Consider the following 20,591-nt stretch of genomic DNA (forward strand, 5'->3'; position numbering starts at 1 on the left):
AGAGCTCTAAAACCTGGACAGCTCCTTATGAAACCAAACAGCCTAAGGGAAAGCTAGATTGTCTGGTTTAAAACCAAACAAGCAGCAACCCTTTCTGTGGAAGAGATAGTCATAATATCAGACAGTACTGCTACATTGTAAATGAAATGGTGGGACATAACTTAGCTAATATTAGACATATTGTTTCCACTCATGTCTTAGCAGTTATAGGAATGGTATCATGTCTGTTGCCGCACAGATTTTGTGGACTTGAGTTCAAAAAAACACATGAACAATTTTACAACTCTTTCACAATACTGTGCTAAATGAAATGTTTCCCTTTAATCACATATTTTATACACATACTGAAATAAAATGCTTTGAATTTCTGTGACTGGGATTCTATAACTTCTCTTCCAAGTGATTCAGAAAATGTTCTTTTAAAAATCTAGGGAAATAGTACCAAAATGATCAGGGTATTTAAGGAAAGGTAAAAAATAGTTTACTATCAAGTCACCTGATTCCAGTGGTTCTTGAAGACCATAGTGCATGTTTCTGAATCTGCACTGTGCAGGTTAACAGACTTCAGTCTGTTGCTGGCACTTAGGATTTGGGACATTATGCCTGTCTTGTTTTTTTCTCCTTCTTACGAGGCCTGTTTTTCTAAGTCATGTCCAACCTGTTTTCTGAACAGACGGTCTGGTTCTTCAGGTCATTGTCTTCAGAAACTAATCTTTGCCATGCTTTTTGTCTGGAACTGACCTGCATTGTTAAGCAAGGGAGATAAAAAAGCAGACATTTCATTAAGAGGTTTAGGCTCTCATGCAAAATACTGATTTGTGCATACTCATGAAGACCTTCAAGCCTTACAATGCAAGCAGCAAGTTACTAAGCAACAGCTTAGGCCACATGTAGTATTAATAGACCATAAGTGTTTCTGTGTGACAAATAGTTGCATTTACACAGCATACTTACATACTTTTATTTAATGTCAAAAGTCGCAAATCACTTGTGTGGCAGCTTGCAGGGGAGGTTGGCGTTTTCACTTCATGAATGGCCAGAAACATTATTTGTGTGGGATAGAAAGCAGCTTTGCAAAATAAATCATGTGTATTTATAGTATACTTATTCACTTCCCTTTATGAAATGCAGGTGTGAAACAATCCTCATTGTCCTGCATATTAATCATCACCCACTCTCCAGTATAATAAAAGGGGAAATCTATCACTAAGTGATAGATTTTTAATATGGCAAAAACTGTGACAATGAAAGTTCACAGTGCATAATTTCACACTTAGGGGGTTATTTATTAAAACCCAAATTTATCTCATGTCCCGATAAAAAAAGCTTGACCAAACTCCCATGCCCTATTTAGCCTTATTTATTAATAAATTAACTTGATTTAATCAGATCGTTAAAAAAACAGTAAAAACCCAAATGTATGATTTTTTACAGGCTCTTCTCACGAACAGCTTGATTTTTTCAAGTTTATGCTCGAAAAACTCCGAAAAAGTCGACTTTTTCGGGCTAAACCCACCAAAACTGTGACAATGAAAGATCACAGTTTGCGGCACTTGAAAAACAAAGCCCTAACTAGTGGGGCAGGTGCGTAAGCAGTCCAATATATCAGGAAGGGAACAGTAATTCTATCTTAGTAACAACTGTAACACCTATATCATCTCTGCATAATTTCACACTTAGGGGGTTATTTACTAAAACCCATATTTATCTCATGTCCCGATAAAAAAAGCTTGACCAAACTCCCATGCCCTATTTTGCCTTATTTATTAATAAATTAACTTGATTTAATCAGATCTTTAACAAAAGAGTAAAAACCCAAATGTATTATTTTTTACAGGCTCTTCTCACGAACAGCCTGATTTTTTCAAGTTTATGCTTGAAAAACCACGAAAAAGTCAGTTCTTATGGCGGAATTTCAGATTTGGGCTTTTTGCAGCATCAGGGTATATTAAATCTTGAAAAATTCAAGTTTTTTTCCTTGAAAAATTCATGTTTTGCCCCAAAAAGTACGATCAGAAAAATTTGAGGTTTAATAAATAACCCCCTTAAACTGGTCATACACATATATTGATAAAATTCAACACTCTTCCTGCTCATCTAATCATTCAAGCTTACAAATAGACTTTATAATTTTTTATAGACTATAGTTTTTTTTGTATAGATTTTTGAGGTATAAATGATCTATAGTGCTTTTTAAACCTTACATTATTTTTCCTACACAAACAACTGAATTATGCTGTTGTCCCACAATCAGTGTAGAAAGGCTGAAAGTCACTTTACAAAAACAAAAAAACAAAAAAAAGTAATAATAAAGGCTGTTTGTGAAATCGATATAATCTATTACAGATTAGTGCATTTATTATTGTGCTGTAAGTGCATTTCCTTTAAGGTGCTGTCCAGCTTTATCCACATAGTGGGGCCAAAAAACACAAATTGCCCCATTTTGACAATGAAAAGAAATGTATACTGAATTGTAAAATGAATTTGTTATAGATGAGGCACATTAAAGGGGTATTTGGTTACATACAATATTCTTTTTCTCTCCCTCTAAAGGTCTGTCGGGCGAATATTCATTTTACTATATTACAAAGTGGACGCAGAGCCTAGTGACCATGGAGGTGGTCTTTTGGAATTTGGCCATCCAGAAGTGGTAGAACGTGGAATAAGACAAGCAATTCAGTAACAGGGCATAGCAGCCTCTTGGTCACTAAAAGCTCTCTCCCTGTCCTGATATGTCAAAAGGAATGTCAGGCTCACTAGAGTAAAAAATTATTTGGGTAACAAGGAATGTCATAGCAAGAACGTTCAAAATCCGCATGTATAATTAGAACAGGTAATGCTTTACAAAAAGCTTGGGAAATACATGGAAACACCCTCTTTGCCCCAAGCCGGTCTGATTCAGCCTTTATCTGGTGGAAAGACAGAGGAGTGACATCCGCTCATCAGCTTACTGATGGATCTAGGCCGCTACATATGGCGGAACTTATTCGCAAATATGCAGCCCCGACTACTGAAAGCTACCGGGTGATACAACTATCATACTTTGCCGCACATTTCTGGAATAAAAATACAGTCTCTAGAACTTTTTTGAAAGCTACCTGCATGACCTCCCCGATGAGTACATGAGAACATGTTTTATCAACCATTTATAGCCATCTGAACCATGCCATTGTACCGGAGAAACTCCAACACATGCTGGACTGGGAAAAAGACTTGGGGAAAACGTTCTCCCCGGAAACATGGCTCAAAAGCTACCTGAGAATTTTCAAAGGGAGCTATAATGTCACCATAGTGGAAACCTCGCTTAAGCTGGCCATAGATGTTGAGGTTTTTAAAAGATCCGTTCATCATCGTGAGACCGTGATTATCTCGGAACGATCGTACAATCAACTAAAAAGACCAATTTGCCAGGAAAACAAAGGGTAGCTGCCTGCTTGGCCCTGCAAACATAGATAGATTGCACTGGGACCGACAAAGATTTATTTAACCTGGCCGATCAATTTCCTGACAGATGTCGGGTCGAAAAATTGTAAGATGTTCGATCGTTCAAACTAACCGCATGATAATTGCGAAGGATTCGTCGGAGTTCGCTAAAATCGGTCGTTCGGCAAGAGAAATCTTTGCGTCTCTGGGGACCTTTAAACTCTTTCACAGAGCATATTATGTTCCAGAGCGACTTCATTGTATATATCCAACTGTCTCACCTCAATGCTTTAGGAACTGTTCTACTAGAGGGACGGTATGGCATACCTGGTGGAGCTGTCCTACAGCACAAACCCTATTGCAAAAGATATCTCAGGTATTATCTAAACTTTTCTATACCCCTATTGATCCATGTCCAGAAGTCATGCTCCTTGGACATAAGCTTGAAATTTGACACAACATATCTGCATGGCAGCGAGGATTCATTTTGCAGCACAGTGGAAATCACCTTGCCTCTCTTTCCCTAAAGTTTTGGAAAAGATAGAGTTTGTACATATTAATGAGCGTATGAAATACCAAATTGATAGCCAGTTGGAGAAATAGACAGAGATATGGGACACATGGATTCTTAATAGATAAGACTTTTACACTCCTATGAGTTGGAACAGGGCAATGGGCAGAGTTCATTCTATTAGAGAATATGTGAGTCTGATATCTGGGCTTTATGGCAATAGCTTGCAGTTAAGGTAGAAGTTGTGAGTGAGTGGTATATCTCATACACACAGTGGATTTAGTTTATTACTTGCTTTCTCCTTATCTATTCCTTTTCTTTTCCCTTCTCTTTTTTCTTTACTTTTTATTGTACCTTTTCCCTTGAAAAGCAATTTACTGTACCATGCATTCATGTGTTGTGCACTATGATGTTATTGTAAACAATCATATGGGAAAAGTGAAAAATGGTTGAAATAAAAAGAAAGTTGACAAAAAAAAAAGCTTGGGAAGCTGTACAGTATGTTACATTCATCGAATAATATTTATGTTCTTCAAAAAAAGTTTAGGGCCAGTTAAAGGATACAGCACTTTGTTAAAGTCCAAAAGTTCTGCTACAATGGGGTTATTGTGTGCTATCTGTGTCCACATTTTGATGAGTTGGAAGGTGGCTGATGTATTGTAAATTACCAAAGCATTCCAAATGGCACAGCCAAAATGTGGTACCTCTTCCAAATTGTTCTGAGGCACTCATGACTTTTGTCTTATTCCAGAAGTTGGTTTAGCACGGGTTGCTAATTTAAAATATACATCCCTGCATCAGCCACAAGCCAAGTATCCATCACATGCAGAAAATTAGGGTGGGTGGCTGGCACAACTTCAAACACCCTTGTAGCAAAGCCACTTGATATAAAACAGTATGCATGTCACAGACACAGTCAGACCAAAGAGAAAAGGAATGAATAGCATACTTTCTTTGTAGCATCTGGCAGGCTCATATTACATCTTGGTCCAATGATAATAATATAGCTATTGCTAGATCAAGACATATTAAGTATTTATTATTCAGGCAGAATTGGTATATAAGATGTGCAATTTGCAGGAGTGAAACAAAGAAACATAATTCTTTAATAGGTTTACTGTGAGCAGGTCCAACAAATAGAAAAGCCCTTATTTTATCCCTTGGACACAATTCACACTGAACCATGCACACTACCACTTTTGGGAAGCATACGACAAATTGTTTAATTCGTTATCAGAAAATAACACAAAGCCTGTGACCATGATACCATCAGCACAGAAGGAAAACAGAAAAGAAAAAGCACACAAGTAAATTAAAATGAAGAGGGAGTCTTGAGCACAAACACATTTTATATGATCTGTTGCACTGCAGAATTTCTCGGCATGCTTTCTACCTACCAGCAGAACGGGAACATAAAAGGAACCATTAGAAATTAAAGAATTGTACCATACTTCAAGGATTTAATTGTGATTTTAAAACATAAAAATAAATTAGTTCCAGAAAAAAGTAAACAAAATAAAGAATCTGCCTTTAAATTATTTAAATGTCACAGATGAAACAGAGATCTAGCAAATTCCATCTGCCATATTGGTGCTTCCAAGAATACAGAAAAACCCAGCATGAAGCCTCTGCATGATAAATAATCACAACACGAAATTCACATAAAAAGCAAGATAATACAAGCTATACAGCTATAAGACACATAATCAGTATTTTCCTATTCAATATTAACAGAGATATGTGCAAACCTGGGTTGCAGTTAGCACTGAGCATTCGTGCTCTGTATATAGTGAATAAAGTACTCCCTATAGTAAAATATAAGGATTTTATAAGTCACCGAGGAGTTCCATGACCATATATACAGGTCATGGAACTCCAAAGTTACTTCTAATATCCTCATATTTTCTAACAAGGGGTACTTTATTTATTATAATACACAAGTTTTAGTGAGTCATGTGACAAAAATGACATCACTACTCACCATTTATAACTGATGACATCACTAGTCACCATTTTTAAGGATATCGTTTCATATATAATTTTCATATTCATGGCTTTTGTGTATTATACAGATATATATACTGTACACATATATCTATAGTCCTATATAAGGTAGATGCCACAACCCTGCCGTATTTTGCCTCCACTTGTATTTTTAATAGAAAAGGTTGCAATCCTACTGCTAATTGGTTGCTATAGATTAATAAACTTTGGTTATACCTGACCCTCAATATATTTCTCTTTTAGGGGTAATGTAATAAAATTTGAAAAAAGTAAAAACAAATCTGCGAATAAAAATTTGCAATGCAATATTCTTCATTAAACTTTTATTGTATTGTGAATATAAACTGTGCATTGCGAACCTTTAACACCTGCTGGCAGTTGGCGTAAACTTTTGGAGCATACGTAATGACTTTTTCATTAAGAAGTTTTATTACATACACTGCACACTAGCACAAACTATAAAATTCGCTATCCTACTGTTGGGCAAAGTGTTTGCAACGGAATAAACATTTATTCGCATTACGAAGGAATTATGAACAATTTTTGCATTAGCGACCAATCTTACATTTCCCCAGGTGTACTTTTTACCCAAAAAACACTCAACTGGGGTTCCAAATAACTTCCTTCAAGTCATGGGCTGAATATTAAACTTTACTTATCCTGTCACTTTTCCCAACCACTCACAAAAATGCAGACTGCACAATTGTGTGGAACTAGAAAACACTCATGACCAGTTATATCATATTTAAAGGGGTGGTTCACCTTTCAGGTAAATTTTAGTATGTTATAAAAATGGCTAATCCCAAGCAACTTTTAAATTGGCCTTTATTTTTTGAATTATTTGCCTTCTGATTCTTTCCAGCTTTCAAATGGGGGTCACTGGCCCCATGTACAAACAAATGCTCTGTAAGGCTACAGATGTATTGTTATTACAGCTATTACTTTTTGCTACTCATCTTTTATATTCAGGCCTCTCCTATTCATATTTCAGTCTCTTATGCAAATCAATGTATGGTTGCTAGGGTAATTAGATGCATTGCAACCAGATTGCTGAAACTGCAAACCGAAGAGCTGCTGAATAAAGAGCTAAATAACTCAAAAACTAAAAATAACCAAAAATGAAGAAGAATTGCAAATTGTCTCTGAATATCACTCTCTACATCATACTAAAAGTTAATTTAAAGGTGAACAACCCCTTTAATTTAAAACTGAATAGTCCTGAAAAACCAATACAGCAGCCTGGTTCGCACAACAGGTTTTTAGCTAACAATTAGCTGACTAGGTGGAAATGGCTGAAAGTAATTCATAACAAGGGTGTTATCATGAACACAGTTTACAACGTATCTCCAATAACCCAAATAATGTTTTTGTGTTTCTACAGTCACTAGCGGTATGAACTTACAAAATCAAAGGTAAACAAATGTATAATAATAAACAACAATGCCATCTTTGCCAATCTATCAAGAACAGCTGTATTAATAATGTAGTATGGCATAGATCTTAAACTGTGCAGCGGCTATGTGAATGCTTATTTGCTGCCCTAGATATTAATGGAAGCCAAATATGGTGCTAGGCTGAAAACTTAGTTGCTGTACAATATATATTTGACTATAGCAGGAGAATTGTTTTAATAAAAATGTAACCTTGGTGGACTTTACTATTGCCCCACTAGTGCTTTAATGTCCTGTCTGGGAGTGTCTAATGTCCCATGTGACCTACACAAAATATTTATAGAAGGGAGCCATTTAGAAATATCTTCTAGCTCCCACTCAGGAATGAGCACAGATTGTTAGATTGATACATAGAGTGTTCTACAGTTGGGGCACCAGTCCCAGTGTGAGTTGTAGTTAGGTGGTCATGTGAATAATGATAAGCCAGAGCAGAGCTAGATCAAATGTTGGGTCACTTTAGGTGCAAGAATAAATTAAGGCTAGGTAGACAATGGCATATGCTGCCCCATCCACCATGGGCTTGGTTGTAGGTTCAATACCAGTGGTAGAGCCGCAAGCCTCAAGCCCCAAGTTGCTGCTTAGGCCCCACTATGTATTGTGTCCTGGCCAGTAGCCCTTGCTTGAACCCCCTAAAGACAGATCTAGCGGATACTAACCACAATTTTAAGCATCAGCAAACCTAGTTGTGTTTTGGAAAAACGATATGTTTTAGGATAAACATTCTTTATCTGTATATCATTAGTGACGTTTCAAGGTGGAAAGTACCTGTCCCTGTCCCATTTAATCTGTTATAGTCTGTATTTGATTAGATTATATATACTGCCAAATCAGAACTCGTAAACATTAATGAAGGACTCGGTGCTGGCACGTACTCCATGCATATTACCCAGCCATTACCCAGCCATATTTTAGTTTGTCCACTGATCCGCACAAAATTATATGGATATTGAAATAATCACCACAACTAACAGGATAAGCAAGATCCACACACAGATATATGTCGACAGAAACGAATAATAAATGTATTGAAAAAAACTGCCAATTTTCACATTTAAAATTGCAAACAAATAGAAAGTGGCATGGAGGAAACATTTGCTGCTTAGCCAAAGCCCACAGAAAACTGACCCTAGTGATGCACCAAATAAATCCTTTTTGATCAATGGCAATGTGTAATGATAGCTATTCAAGTGTAGCGACTGAGGCAACAACTGGGCATTTTTTTAAGGAGAGCTTGTTTTCTGGCTCATCATGCAGAAGTAAACAAGAGTCATTGGCTTTCTTACAACTTGTATGTGAAACAGAGTTTGAAAGTCACAGAAGCCAGAAAACTGAAACTCAAATAAACAGGTGAATTTATTGTGACACTTTTATCATGATTACAAGTCCCTAGATATTTCCGTGCAAATTCTGTGACACTGGGAATAGACTAAAACTTTAATAAAAATCTGACAGCCCTCCCATAGTAATTGCCTGCTGGATGGAAAATCAAAAGCAATATATATATATATATATATATATATATATATATATATATATATATATATATATATATATATATATATATATATACAAATTTTCCAGATGACTTGCTCAGCCCCAACAGCAGTCCTACCCCCATATTTCTTTATATTTCTTTGGGCTAAAAGCTGGCAGACTGTATGGCGACTGGAAAATACAATGAGTACTATATGAAAGGCTACTGCATATGAGAGCATTTCTGTGCTATTGGTGTATACTGTATACATGCTCTGCTGGAGCACAATTGGTCCTGAATAACTATAGTAGGCCAGGGATAACAAAGGGGTTAAATTAGAAATGTCTTACAGCAGCTCTGTCAGCTGGGGATTTGTAGTTGACAACAGCTGGAGAGCTGCAAATCTGATACTGCAGCTTTACATTTTGACAAATTAACACTGACACTAGAAACAATGTGAATAATTAATAAGTCAAGATTCAAACCCATAAATGGGGTGATTGGTTTCATCACTGTTGCACTGTGACCGGCCTAAAATCCCCTTTAATAATTGACAGTTTGGAGAAAGAGATATGGAGTAAATGTGTTCAGAAAACAAAGCTGTACCAACCAAGTGATTCACCTATATCTAAAACAATAGATAGTCTAAGATGTTAGTATGAGCATCTAAAAGTTTTTTTCTTTAACTCAAATTCCATATTTTTGCTTTTAATGGACAGGGGTGGCAAAACTAGTTTTCGAACAAGGAATATGCAAATGCGCTTCTCCGCACTATCGTTGCAAAAAGGTGAGGGGGGTGGCAGAAGCAAGCCACCTCAGGTGGCAAGGGGGCCAGGATCGCCCCTGTGGACATGCTAAATGGGTTTAGGATCTCCACCAGGATCTCCACCACTAGTTACTGTAAATGCAAGAGTTGTAAGGAATGGCAACGGCATAATGTTTTATAAGGCAAAGAACTAATAAGGGATAGAATAATGATTAAAAAGAAAAATTGTAGGACAGGTTAGGGCAGAAGGTGAGAGTCTCAGCCAACGGGTTCTTTTCAGTTGTAATAAGACAAATGCACAAAAACATTTAGAGGAATAGCAAACGAGACCTTGCCTCTAGTAAGTCATAGTGCTGTAATGTATTTATGTTTGTATGTGTATTTGTACACACAGCATTACTTGTCAAGCTTCTGAATTCTTGTCAAGCTAAAAGCTGCCACTAACTCGTCGCCTGCAATAGCTATATCACATAGGGACATGATGGCCGATTTAGTGAGTAAATGGGATTATGATTAGCCCTTTCACATCATTACTTGCATAGGTAACCAGTACAATTAACAAATATTTCTTATCTTCTGCTACAGGCTATTGGTTTTAGTGCAAAGAAAAGAAGATAGCTCATGGAAGGTAAGACTCCCTCTGAACACTTAAGGTGGCCATACATGGAAAGATCCGCTCGTTTGGCGATGTCGCCAAACGAGCGGATCTCCCTCCGATATGCCCACCTTGAGGTGGGCAATATCGGGCAGATCCGATCGTGGGCCCTAGGGCCCAACGATCGGATCCTAGCATTCTGAAACGGGCGGTCGGATCGCGGGACCGCATCAACGAACAGATGCGGCCGCGATCCGACGGGATTTTTAAACCCATCCGATCGAGATCTGGCCGACTTTCGGCCAGATCTCGATCGGGGAAGCCCGTCGGGGGCCCCCATACACGGGCCAATAAGCTGCCGACACAGTCTGTCGGCAGCTTTTATCGGCCCGTGTATGGCCACCTTAAGGCTTAAAGTGTAATCCTTCAAAGGGCCTTTCAGTAGTAAATTAATTCTAAAAACACTCACATTTCAATTTAATAATGAAGAGTATTAAGAAAAAAGCATTCAGAGACCCAGTGAGTTCTAGCCGCTGAAAATGAAAGTGCTTCTGATGAGAGAATATACAGAACACTTTTAATTTTATATAAAATAGAATGCAGGTATATGTGTTATCTACAGATGGAGCTTAGAATACCATCTGGCACATCCTGTGTTCCAAGTGAAAAATGGTTTCATGACATAGTGGGATTTGCCAAAGAAGTCTAAAATAACAGCCAGTATATATGCCGAAGTTTAAATAAATATTTAATAAACAGGGCTAGTATTGAAAATGTGGTCTGCTTTGCTTTTAATGTCTGCTGCTGATTATAGTTTCAGTTTTTAACCCCCGGAATAATACATGATTTTATACGCCCCGTATTCTACTTTATGTCTCTGTCTTATGGCATTATGTAATTAAATACCATACCAAGGAGGTATGATCAAGTCTATGAAGCCTGAAATTCAAAGTGGTTAAAGAGGTTGTTCCCCTTTGAGTTAACATTTAGGGGCACATTTACTTAGGGTTGAATTATCAAATAATCGTTCGAATCAAACGTTTCGAAGGATTTTAATCCATCAATCGAAGGATTATCCTTCGATCAGAAAATTGTCAGCAAGCCTATGGGGACCTTCCCCATAGGCTAACATCGGCCTCGGTAGGTTTTAGGTGGCGAACTAGGGGGTTGAAGTACTTCGATTATCAAATGGTCGAATATTCAAACGATTTTTAGTTCGAATCAAATGGTCGAATATTCAAACGATTTTTAGTTCGAATCATTCGATTCGAAGTGGAAGGTCGTAGTCGAAGGTCGAAGTAGCCAATTCGATGGTCGAAGTAGCCAAAAAAAACATTCAATCCCTCTATTTTCCTCTATTCCTTCACTCGAGCTTAGTGAATGGGCCCCTTAGTATGATAGAGATTGATATTCTAAGAAAATTGATCTTCATTTTTTATTTGTGTTTTTTTTTTTTTTAATTACTGTATTTCACTTTTTGTTTAGCAGCTATCTGGTTGCTAGGGTCAAAATTACTTGAGAGTGGTTTGATTGAGAAGCGTGTATAGACAGGGTCGGACTGGGCCCCTTTGGCATGGCTTTTGATCTCCCTCTCTGGCCTCCTGTGCCTACCTTTTTCCTTTTACGGCGACACGGGGGGCCAAGGAGGGCCAGAGGGGGGGTGTTTGTGACACGGGCAGGGGGGCGGAGGGAGCTTTGCTTCTGGGGCTGAGGGCCTGGTAGGGGGTGTGGTGGGCCCCAGTTAACATTTAGGGGCACATTTACTTAGGGTTGAATTATCAAATAATCGTTCGAATCAAACGTTTCGATGGATTTTAATCCATCAATCGAAGGATTATCCTTCGATCAGAAAATTGTCAGCAAGCCTATGGGGACCTTCCCCATAGGCTAACATCGGCCTCGGTAGGTTTTAGGTGGCGAACTAGGGGGTTGAAGTACTTCGATTATCAAATGGTCGAATATTCAAACGATTTTTAGTTCGAATCATTCGATTCGAAGTGGAAGGTCGTAGTCGAAGGTCGAAGTAGCCAATTCGATGGTCGAAGTAGCCAAAAAAAACATTCAATCCCTCTATTTTCCTCTATTCCTTCACTCGAGCTTAGTGAATGGGCCCCTTAGTATGATAGAGATTGATATTCTAAGAAAATTGATCTTCATTTTTTATTTGTGTTTTTTTTTTTTTTAATTACTGTATTTCACTTTTTGTTTAGCAGCTATCTGGTTGCTAGGGTCAAAATTACTTGGGAGTGGTTTGATTGAGAAGCGTGTATAGACAGGGTCGGACTGGGCCCCTTGGCATGGCTTTTGATCTCCCTCTCTGGCCTCCTGTGCCTACCTTTTTCCTTTTACGGCGACACGGGGGGCCAAGGAGGGCCAGAGTGGGGGTGTTTGCGACACGGGCAGGGGGGCGGAGGGAGCTTTGCTTCTGGGGCTGAGGGCCTGGTAGGGGGTGTGGTGGGCCCCAGGCTGACACCATGTATAGGAACAGGATAGGGGTGAATAGAAAGATAATTAATAAAAAATAAAAATAAAATTGAAGCCTCACAGCAACAGTTTTTTGGTTGCTGTGGCCATCTGAAATGTTGCTTAGAAATGGTCATTTATAACAAACTAAAAGGTGAACTATTTTAAACAACCGGGCAGTAGTTTGGAAGGTGGGATGCAAGATAAACAAGAGAAAGTCTCTAAAGAAAGATAATGAATAAAAAGCAACAACAATAATAATCTAATATTAAGCTTGTGCGCGCACAAACAAACTGTGAGGTTAGTGTACAGAACAAAGAATTTTGTGTTTGAACACATCATTTTACTTGCGCACACTGTCTTTTAAAAGTGAGCACACAGGTTTAGAAAGTGTGCCCGCAATAATTTCTTTTTGCACGCAAGAATTTTTTTTGCACACAAAGCCAAGAAAAAATTAAAAGGAACATTGGCTGCAAGCTAGAAATTAAGAAAAACATGAAAGCAAGGAATTCAAATCAATAAGAATTGAAGAATAAAAATAAAATAACTATGAAAAAGCAAATTTAAAACACATTGACAGTTAATTTAAAGGCGATCTGTTCCTCTAATATCTAACACACAACATCAGATATTTCTGATAAAATTAATAGGCAACATGACTTGCCATCTTCCTTCTTTCCTTAGTCACCTTGCAAGGCTATAACAGCCCTGACTAGTAAACCATTCTATATTGTTTCAAGCAAAAAAATATACCAATAATATAACAAAAGTCTACATTCACATAAAGCATAGTTTACATTTTAAAAAGTCACATATAATGGAGTATGGCTCCCCAAATCAATAACTGGCTTATCAGCATGAAAAATATTAAAATTTTGATAAATTGAGTACATAGTACAGAGTAATTACTTCCTTTTTGTTAGGATAATATCAAAATAAACCAAGAACAAAAGCAGTTTGGAAGTCACAGTGAAAGGTGTGAAGATAGAAGTAGTACAGGGCCACCCCTAAACACGCAATACAAAAGTAAGAATAACAATACAACTGAAGGGTAACAATTTGAAAACCAAAAAATGAAATGAATGAAGACTAACTGAGAAGTCGTTTAGAATTGATCAAGCTATAACAAGCTAATAGTTTATTTAAATATGAAGCTCCCTTTTATACTAAACGACTTTAATAGGACTGTAAATAATAACTTTTGCACTTAAAGGCTAGTGCCACATGGGGGACAAATCAAGCCCGTGTAGGGACTGAAATCGGTCTGTTGCATTTCAGTAGGTTGATTTTGGCCCCTGCGTAGCTCTAGTCTAACAGTTCAACTGTTGTAATTGCTTATAACTATGGTATATCTCCCTACAGATTAAAGGTTAGGAATAAATTGTCAATCCTTACGGTATGGCAAAAAGTGTATCTTTAGCAAATTTTGTAGTAATGATGAGAGCTTCCCTTAATCTAGTAAGTTTTTTATTGTTCTAATGGCAGTAGTCCAGTATCTGATAAATAGTAATTAGTTGCCAGGGGTTTATAAACAAAATTCGCTAGTGCTAGTACACTATAGACATGACAGCAATTTCAGTAGTCTGTCTTCCTCATGAGAGCGCAGCATGTTAGATACCCTTAAGAAATGCATTGGGCTAACAAAGAACGAATGGGCTCAGCAGGCATTACAATGTTGCAAATTCCAGATAACAGCATTTTATCTAGATGATGTACTTTGAAAGCAATTGTTGAAAGATGACATGGACCAGCACAAATGAAGTGTTGTAAGGAAGCTGAAATGACTTCTCAAACCGGAATTTGCTACAGGAATTTGTAATAACAAAATAGCTTGGATGCTTCATAATGATGATTTTTTTTAACTAGAATTAATAATAAAACTATGTAATGGGACTGGACACATTTTCCATCACAAATATACTGCACAGTAGGAGTCTACTTATACATTTTTCCTTGTCTAGGTCCAGGACTGCTGTACTACAGCAATGCTACTGCTACTCCTTGAAAGAGCTAGGTTTAATTATGAGCTGAAGGGGAAAGTGGGAACAATGTAAACACTAGACATATTGTTTATGAGCCCGATCAGATGGCCTGGATTTATGAGAAGGCTTTTCTTGTCCTTTAAAATGAATAAATTGAGTAAATAAACCTGTATGGCTTTTTCATTCAGAGAGAGAAATGGGTTTTTTTTTGTTATTAAATTATATTTAATTTGTTAGTTATCTTTTAATATAAATAAAAAAAATGTAATTTATATAACAAGGATTACAAAAACAGGAAGAGTATATTTATACAATTCATAACAGTTCTTACTTCTAAAAGCAGATTGTTATATAATTAATGGTGATGCATTAATATCCCCCATAATGACCTATTATTTTCCAGTTCATCATTCTGCAACAGATTATTGGTAGATCTTTACCACTAATACAATCATATGCTCTCATGTGATTTAGCCGACCATCTGTCTACCCACTATGCTTGGCTGGCTAAAAGTCAAAATAATGGAATTTAACATAAACAGGGACACCTTTCATGTGAATACATCTAAAAAAAAAAGTTATATGTGTTTTTGTGTGTTAACAAACATATATATATGTTATGTACAGTATATGTTTTCATTAGGGGATACTATCAGGCAGAAATCAATTATTCATACCTGATTACAATGCATGATGTTTTAAGTGGCTTAGTGCCATTAAAAACAGATTTTATTGTGAGCTAAAAGGGCACATTTACAAGGGATGGGCACAAATGCTAAATAGCAAAATAACACTTCTACAAGTTATTGACCTTTATATGGCAGCTGTCCGCTTTCATCTTTTTGCAACTTTTTCATTCACTACAATACTTTGACACACTGGAGATTTTTTCCTTAAATATATGTAGTTCTACAAGGATGAACAGGCATAACTGCTCTAATGAGAAAACCTAATTCACAAGCTTTATGAAGGAATAACCTTTATGCAAGACAAGCCCAACAAACCCATAATTAATCAATATGCAGCGGAAAAATGGGTATGTTACCTTGAATAAAAGATAATATATTCCTATTTTAATAGAAATCATCTAGTGGTATGATAAAATAAATAATGGAAGGAAAATGAAAAGGGATCCAATATCATAAAATTATATGACTGATAAGTCTAATGTTTATTTTTGGATAGGTAAAAATATTGCAGACATTGCTGCTGGCAGTGGATTAAAAGGCAATCATACTGAAACCTTGTCAAATAGAGATAATAAGTTGGCTTTTCAAACATGTATAATACACCTGATGTAAAAATAGAATAATGGAAGAGCCATCATGTTTTAATATAGAGAAAGACATTATAAAAGAAATTATATTAAAATTCTAAATTTCCGCTGATATTAATCTTTTAGCAAAGACCTGCAACAATAATTTGGTGGGATGGCAAGAGAAAATAGATGAGAGATTACAATGCATTCAGCATTGAATAAACAAACTGAATATAAAAAAAAGAATTAAAGCAAGTGATCAGAACAATGAAGATGAAAGGTGGGTTTAGTCACTCAGATTGTATATTTCATTCAGCAGACTTCTAAACCACAAAATACACTGTTAAGGCAAGGGTTTTTGTAGTCTAAGGATCATTTGTATACATTCACTGAATAAAATTCAAAAGGATCTTGGTTAAGTCTATGCCACTCCTCCATACCCAGGCCACACATTTGCTGACCCAAGGCGGATTCACGACATACAGTAGACTATAGTAAAATACTACAGGGTTGGCATGCAGAACATCACATAACACTTTTGCACCTCTTAGTGTGCTTGAACTTGCACCCGAATTCTTTGTTAAAGACCCCATTATTTGCTGAAGTCACCTTTAAAAAGTAAAATATATGTTATGGAGGTGGAGTATGCATGGTGTTAAGTGTGTAGTGTTGATATATAGATGTCATTTGTATATTTCTAATATAATATTTTTGCTGAAAAAAAACAGTTAACGCCTCAGGGCTACTGTACTATGTATAACCATTTCTAATATGAGTAAAGGTTCCTTGGGTACCTCCTTACATGAACTGCGACCTATTAGGGAACAAAGCTTTTCTATGCTTTTCCTAATACCTTTCCCTCTATTTTTATCACTTGGCCACATTTCTTTCTTTCCCTTCTCTCCACACATAATTGTCCTTAGTATTTCGTTTTTGTTTGCAGTTCTTTCTAATAACTAGTCCATCACATTTTATTATTGAATTGATCTCTGTTGATTAGAATTAATTTATCTGAAGTGAACTGACCCTTTAATTTTACCTCAGCAGAGCAAGCAATATCATAGAATTAACCCATACAGATAATACCAATATGGAGGAACACACACATCTCTATGCAGAATAACAATCACAATATGTTTTGCTGAAAGTAATAAAATTGAAGGTGAACTGCAATTAAGCAATTGTCTTAATAAACAATTCCTTGCAGAATTGTCTGGTACTGCCTGTGTGTTTAGTTGTTGTTAGCAATTTACCTGTTTTATCCTTACAGCAATAAAAAACGGTTTCTGCTGCACACCACTTACTTGTTTAGTTGGGTGCATTGAATTCCTTTACCATCTCTAAGTCAAATGACATCCAACCTATATATAGGGAAGAAGTACACCAACTTATACAGGCACACACCTTTGTCACATTTTATTGCATAAGTTGTAGCTGTGCCTGTATAAATTTGTGTGCTTCTTCCCTATACATAGTTTGGATGTCTTACTTACAGCAGACATATTTACATAAGCACTTAAGCATTTTATAATCTACAACTTCTAGCATTCCCTTTATCATTTACATTATTAAGGGCCATATTTTGTATGTCTTGCAATGCACATATTGTTGGATATAAGTGAACGGAGGTTATTTTGGGAGGTATGCATTGTACATGTGGGAGGTATGCATTGTACTTACAGGTGTTTGCAATATTTCAAAAAATTAATGATTGTTTAATTAAATCAATGGAAACAGTGGCGTTATTCTCCCATTTCTTAACATTGATTCCTTTTTATCAGTCTTGTGCAATACGTTATGACTACATATAAACCATGTATTCCCATCTAGTACTACCCACATATGCTTGCTCTCCTCCAACAGAGATTAAAACTAAACACTGTTTCTCCCTATGGGATCTCTGCCAGGCATTGAGCCTTTTGTTACCTAGACACGGGTTTGTAGATGAGCTCACTTGAACAGTTAGTGAGAAACACTGATGACAACAGTCCCTCTGGAAGTGTACACTTGGCAATAACAATCATGATATCAATGACTAGGCTCCTCCACACAAAACTCAATGGAGATTTTCCAAGATTGCATTTCAATGAGTATAAATAATGCATCATATATGTGCATATGTGTATGTATGGTTAACCGACATGAGTTGCACAACCTTCACAGAGATCAAGTAAAGATATATAATCCCATAGATGATGTCATATTTAAATATATTCATTATGTCAGTCATCTAGTGGGGTATCAATGAACCAAGAACATCAAAATGCTGAAATAGTAATGTCACTGCTGTCAAACTGTTATTTAAATTATAAAACGGCAAACAATGACTTGGACAGATGTAACATATAATATCCCATTAACTAAATAATAATTTATGACAACAATTACAATGAGGACTTTTTTTTTTTTTTTTCAAAATAAATTTTTTATCAGGGCCATGAAATAATGGGATGTCACCAGATCTGAGCTGGAAAACAAGATCTAGTCCTTTGGATGTATACAATATGTTAAAGTAAGCTGTAGCAGTATAAAATATAAAACATATAAACAATATATAAACAATACAACCAACCAATATTTTGCTAAAAAATTTTCAGTGGCACTTTAAGATAGTCATACATGTGCAAATAATTTTGTACTATAATCTGTTATCTGTGCTGTTCCACCAGTCTTAACCAATATCCATGTCAGTTTGGAGATCAAGCAGGTTTGCTGCTTCGGCAGTAGAGGAAGTGAAGAGGATCCAAAGTACTTCCTGCTGTTCCAATTTTTTGTGGGCTCTGAACAGCCCCTTGTATGATACTTGTGGCTGATCGGCCAGAAGATGTAGGAGATCGGCCTGTGTGTGGCCACAGTAAGAAACTGACAATTTGAGATCTCTTGATCTCTTTCACAAAGAGTAAGGGTCAAGAGCATATTTTTGCAGTATTGATAATCCACACAATCTATGAAAGGGCAAGTCAACCCCAAAATAAAAAAAAAATGCCTAACAAAAGAAAACATAATTCTAAGCAACTTTTGAATACACATTTATTTAAAAAAATTCAGTGCTTTTAAAGTTATTTGTAAAAATAAAAGCTATTGAAAGCATCATGTGCTTAAATCCTGGTTGTTACTTTTTAAACAAAGTTAGTTTCTCAGCAAAAACAGGTCTGTTAATCAGCTGCATTGTCTTCCATTGTTTCATCAGCAGAAAAATAGAGAAGACTAACGGATAGGCAAACACTGCTTTCAATAGCAATATATATATACAAATAACTTAAAAACCATAGAACATTTATAGTAAATGTATATTGCAATGTTACTTAGAATTATGTTTTCTTTTATTAGGAAAAAAATGTTTTTTTGGTTGACAGATATAGTCCAAAACAGTTTTAATTCTAGAGTCTGGGTATAGAAATTGCTTCTCGCCTCTAGGCCGCATGCAGTTCTACTTTTATGTGCAAGTATGATTTGCTCTCATGAAGTTGTGACACTTACGACAGTTTCAAATAATCCACTAAAATCTAAGTTTGATGCAAGTGTTATTTATAGGGTAGAAGGCAAAAAATTCTACTCTAGTTATAATTCAGTTATATAAAGTATGACAGCATTTTTATTTCTAGATTGGCTCTAAAAGTGATAATAAATAGGGTCCAATTTAACCTAAATTGAATAGAAGATGAATGGAAGAGCCCTCAATAGAAAGATAAATAATGAAAAGCAATAATAACCCTTAAATTGTAGCCTCACAGAGCAAGTCTTTTGGCTGCAGGGGCAAATGAACTATATGAAAAAGGGCAGAAGAGGAAGGCATATCAATCAAAACTATAAAAAAGTGATGGCCATGAAAAATCTAAATAACTGTACATGTACAGCTAAATAACTGTGCATGTACATGTACAGCTTGTAAATAGTGGTAATTAAAAAGCCTAACTGAGCAAAAACCTAGACCACTGATTACAGATACAAGAACATTGTAAATGTATTTGATTTACACAGGGATCACAAGGTAGAAGATTGTTCCTGTTGTGACAGGTATGCTTAAAATTATGAACAGTGATAAGATAGCAGAGAAAACTTCCACTGATTTTAAATGATCTTCATGACTGTTGGCTAGAGTTAAGAAATGCATTATTTATAAAGTCCCGAGTAATCTTTCATTAATTTTCCTAATATTGCCCCATATGGTGCAGAGTATTTTATGTCAATAAAAAAATCACAAAGGGATGCATAGGTCTAGAGATGTAAACAAGAGGAAAATACAAAATATTTTGAACTCTAAATTGCCATGGGCTCTTTATGTCTTTTTTTAAACACTTATAATTATCAACTGTGGAAACTTTTTAAATGGAAACACTTTATTGTGATCCTAATGTCAGTTTTTCTATCTCCAAACAATGTACAGTTTCCTGATAGTGTGATCTAAAATAGTACTAGCAAATGGTGCATTTCATTTACAATATGAGTCAAAGTTTTCCAACCGATCCTCCACAAGTTTTTATCAGGCTCTTCAACAGGAAAAAAATACCGGCCTTTCTATATATTTATCTGTTTTCCTTATTAATAATGTAGGGCCCTATAGGGTTAATTGGCCCTATAGAGAGTTAATCTTTTCATTATTTCTTTGGGTTATTGGGTAAGAGACCATGTAGTAGAATAACCTTTAGCATTATTGGCTGAGA

The 20,591-nt window shown here is 36.2% G+C and overlaps 1 protein-coding gene across 1 annotated transcript in view; it reads right to left on the reverse strand.

The window, feature by feature from the left end:
- The window catches only part of fhip1a.L (FHF complex subunit HOOK interacting protein 1A L homeolog), a 94,883-nt gene that overhangs the window by 57,979 nt on the left and 16,313 nt on the right, over nucleotides 1–20,591 (reverse strand). Inside the window, exon 2 of the mRNA XM_018231420.2 lies at nucleotides 497–741. Within this exon, the coding sequence (XP_018086909.1) occupies nucleotides 497–598 (102 nt within the window). The 5' untranslated portion in view covers nucleotides 599–741. The remainder of the gene's footprint in view (nucleotides 1–496; nucleotides 742–20,591) is intronic.

Source organism: Xenopus laevis, chromosome 1L (genome assembly GCF_017654675.1).
Source record: "Xenopus laevis strain J_2021 chromosome 1L, Xenopus_laevis_v10.1, whole genome shotgun sequence".
Lineage (NCBI taxonomy): Eukaryota > Metazoa > Chordata > Amphibia > Anura > Pipidae > Xenopus > Xenopus laevis.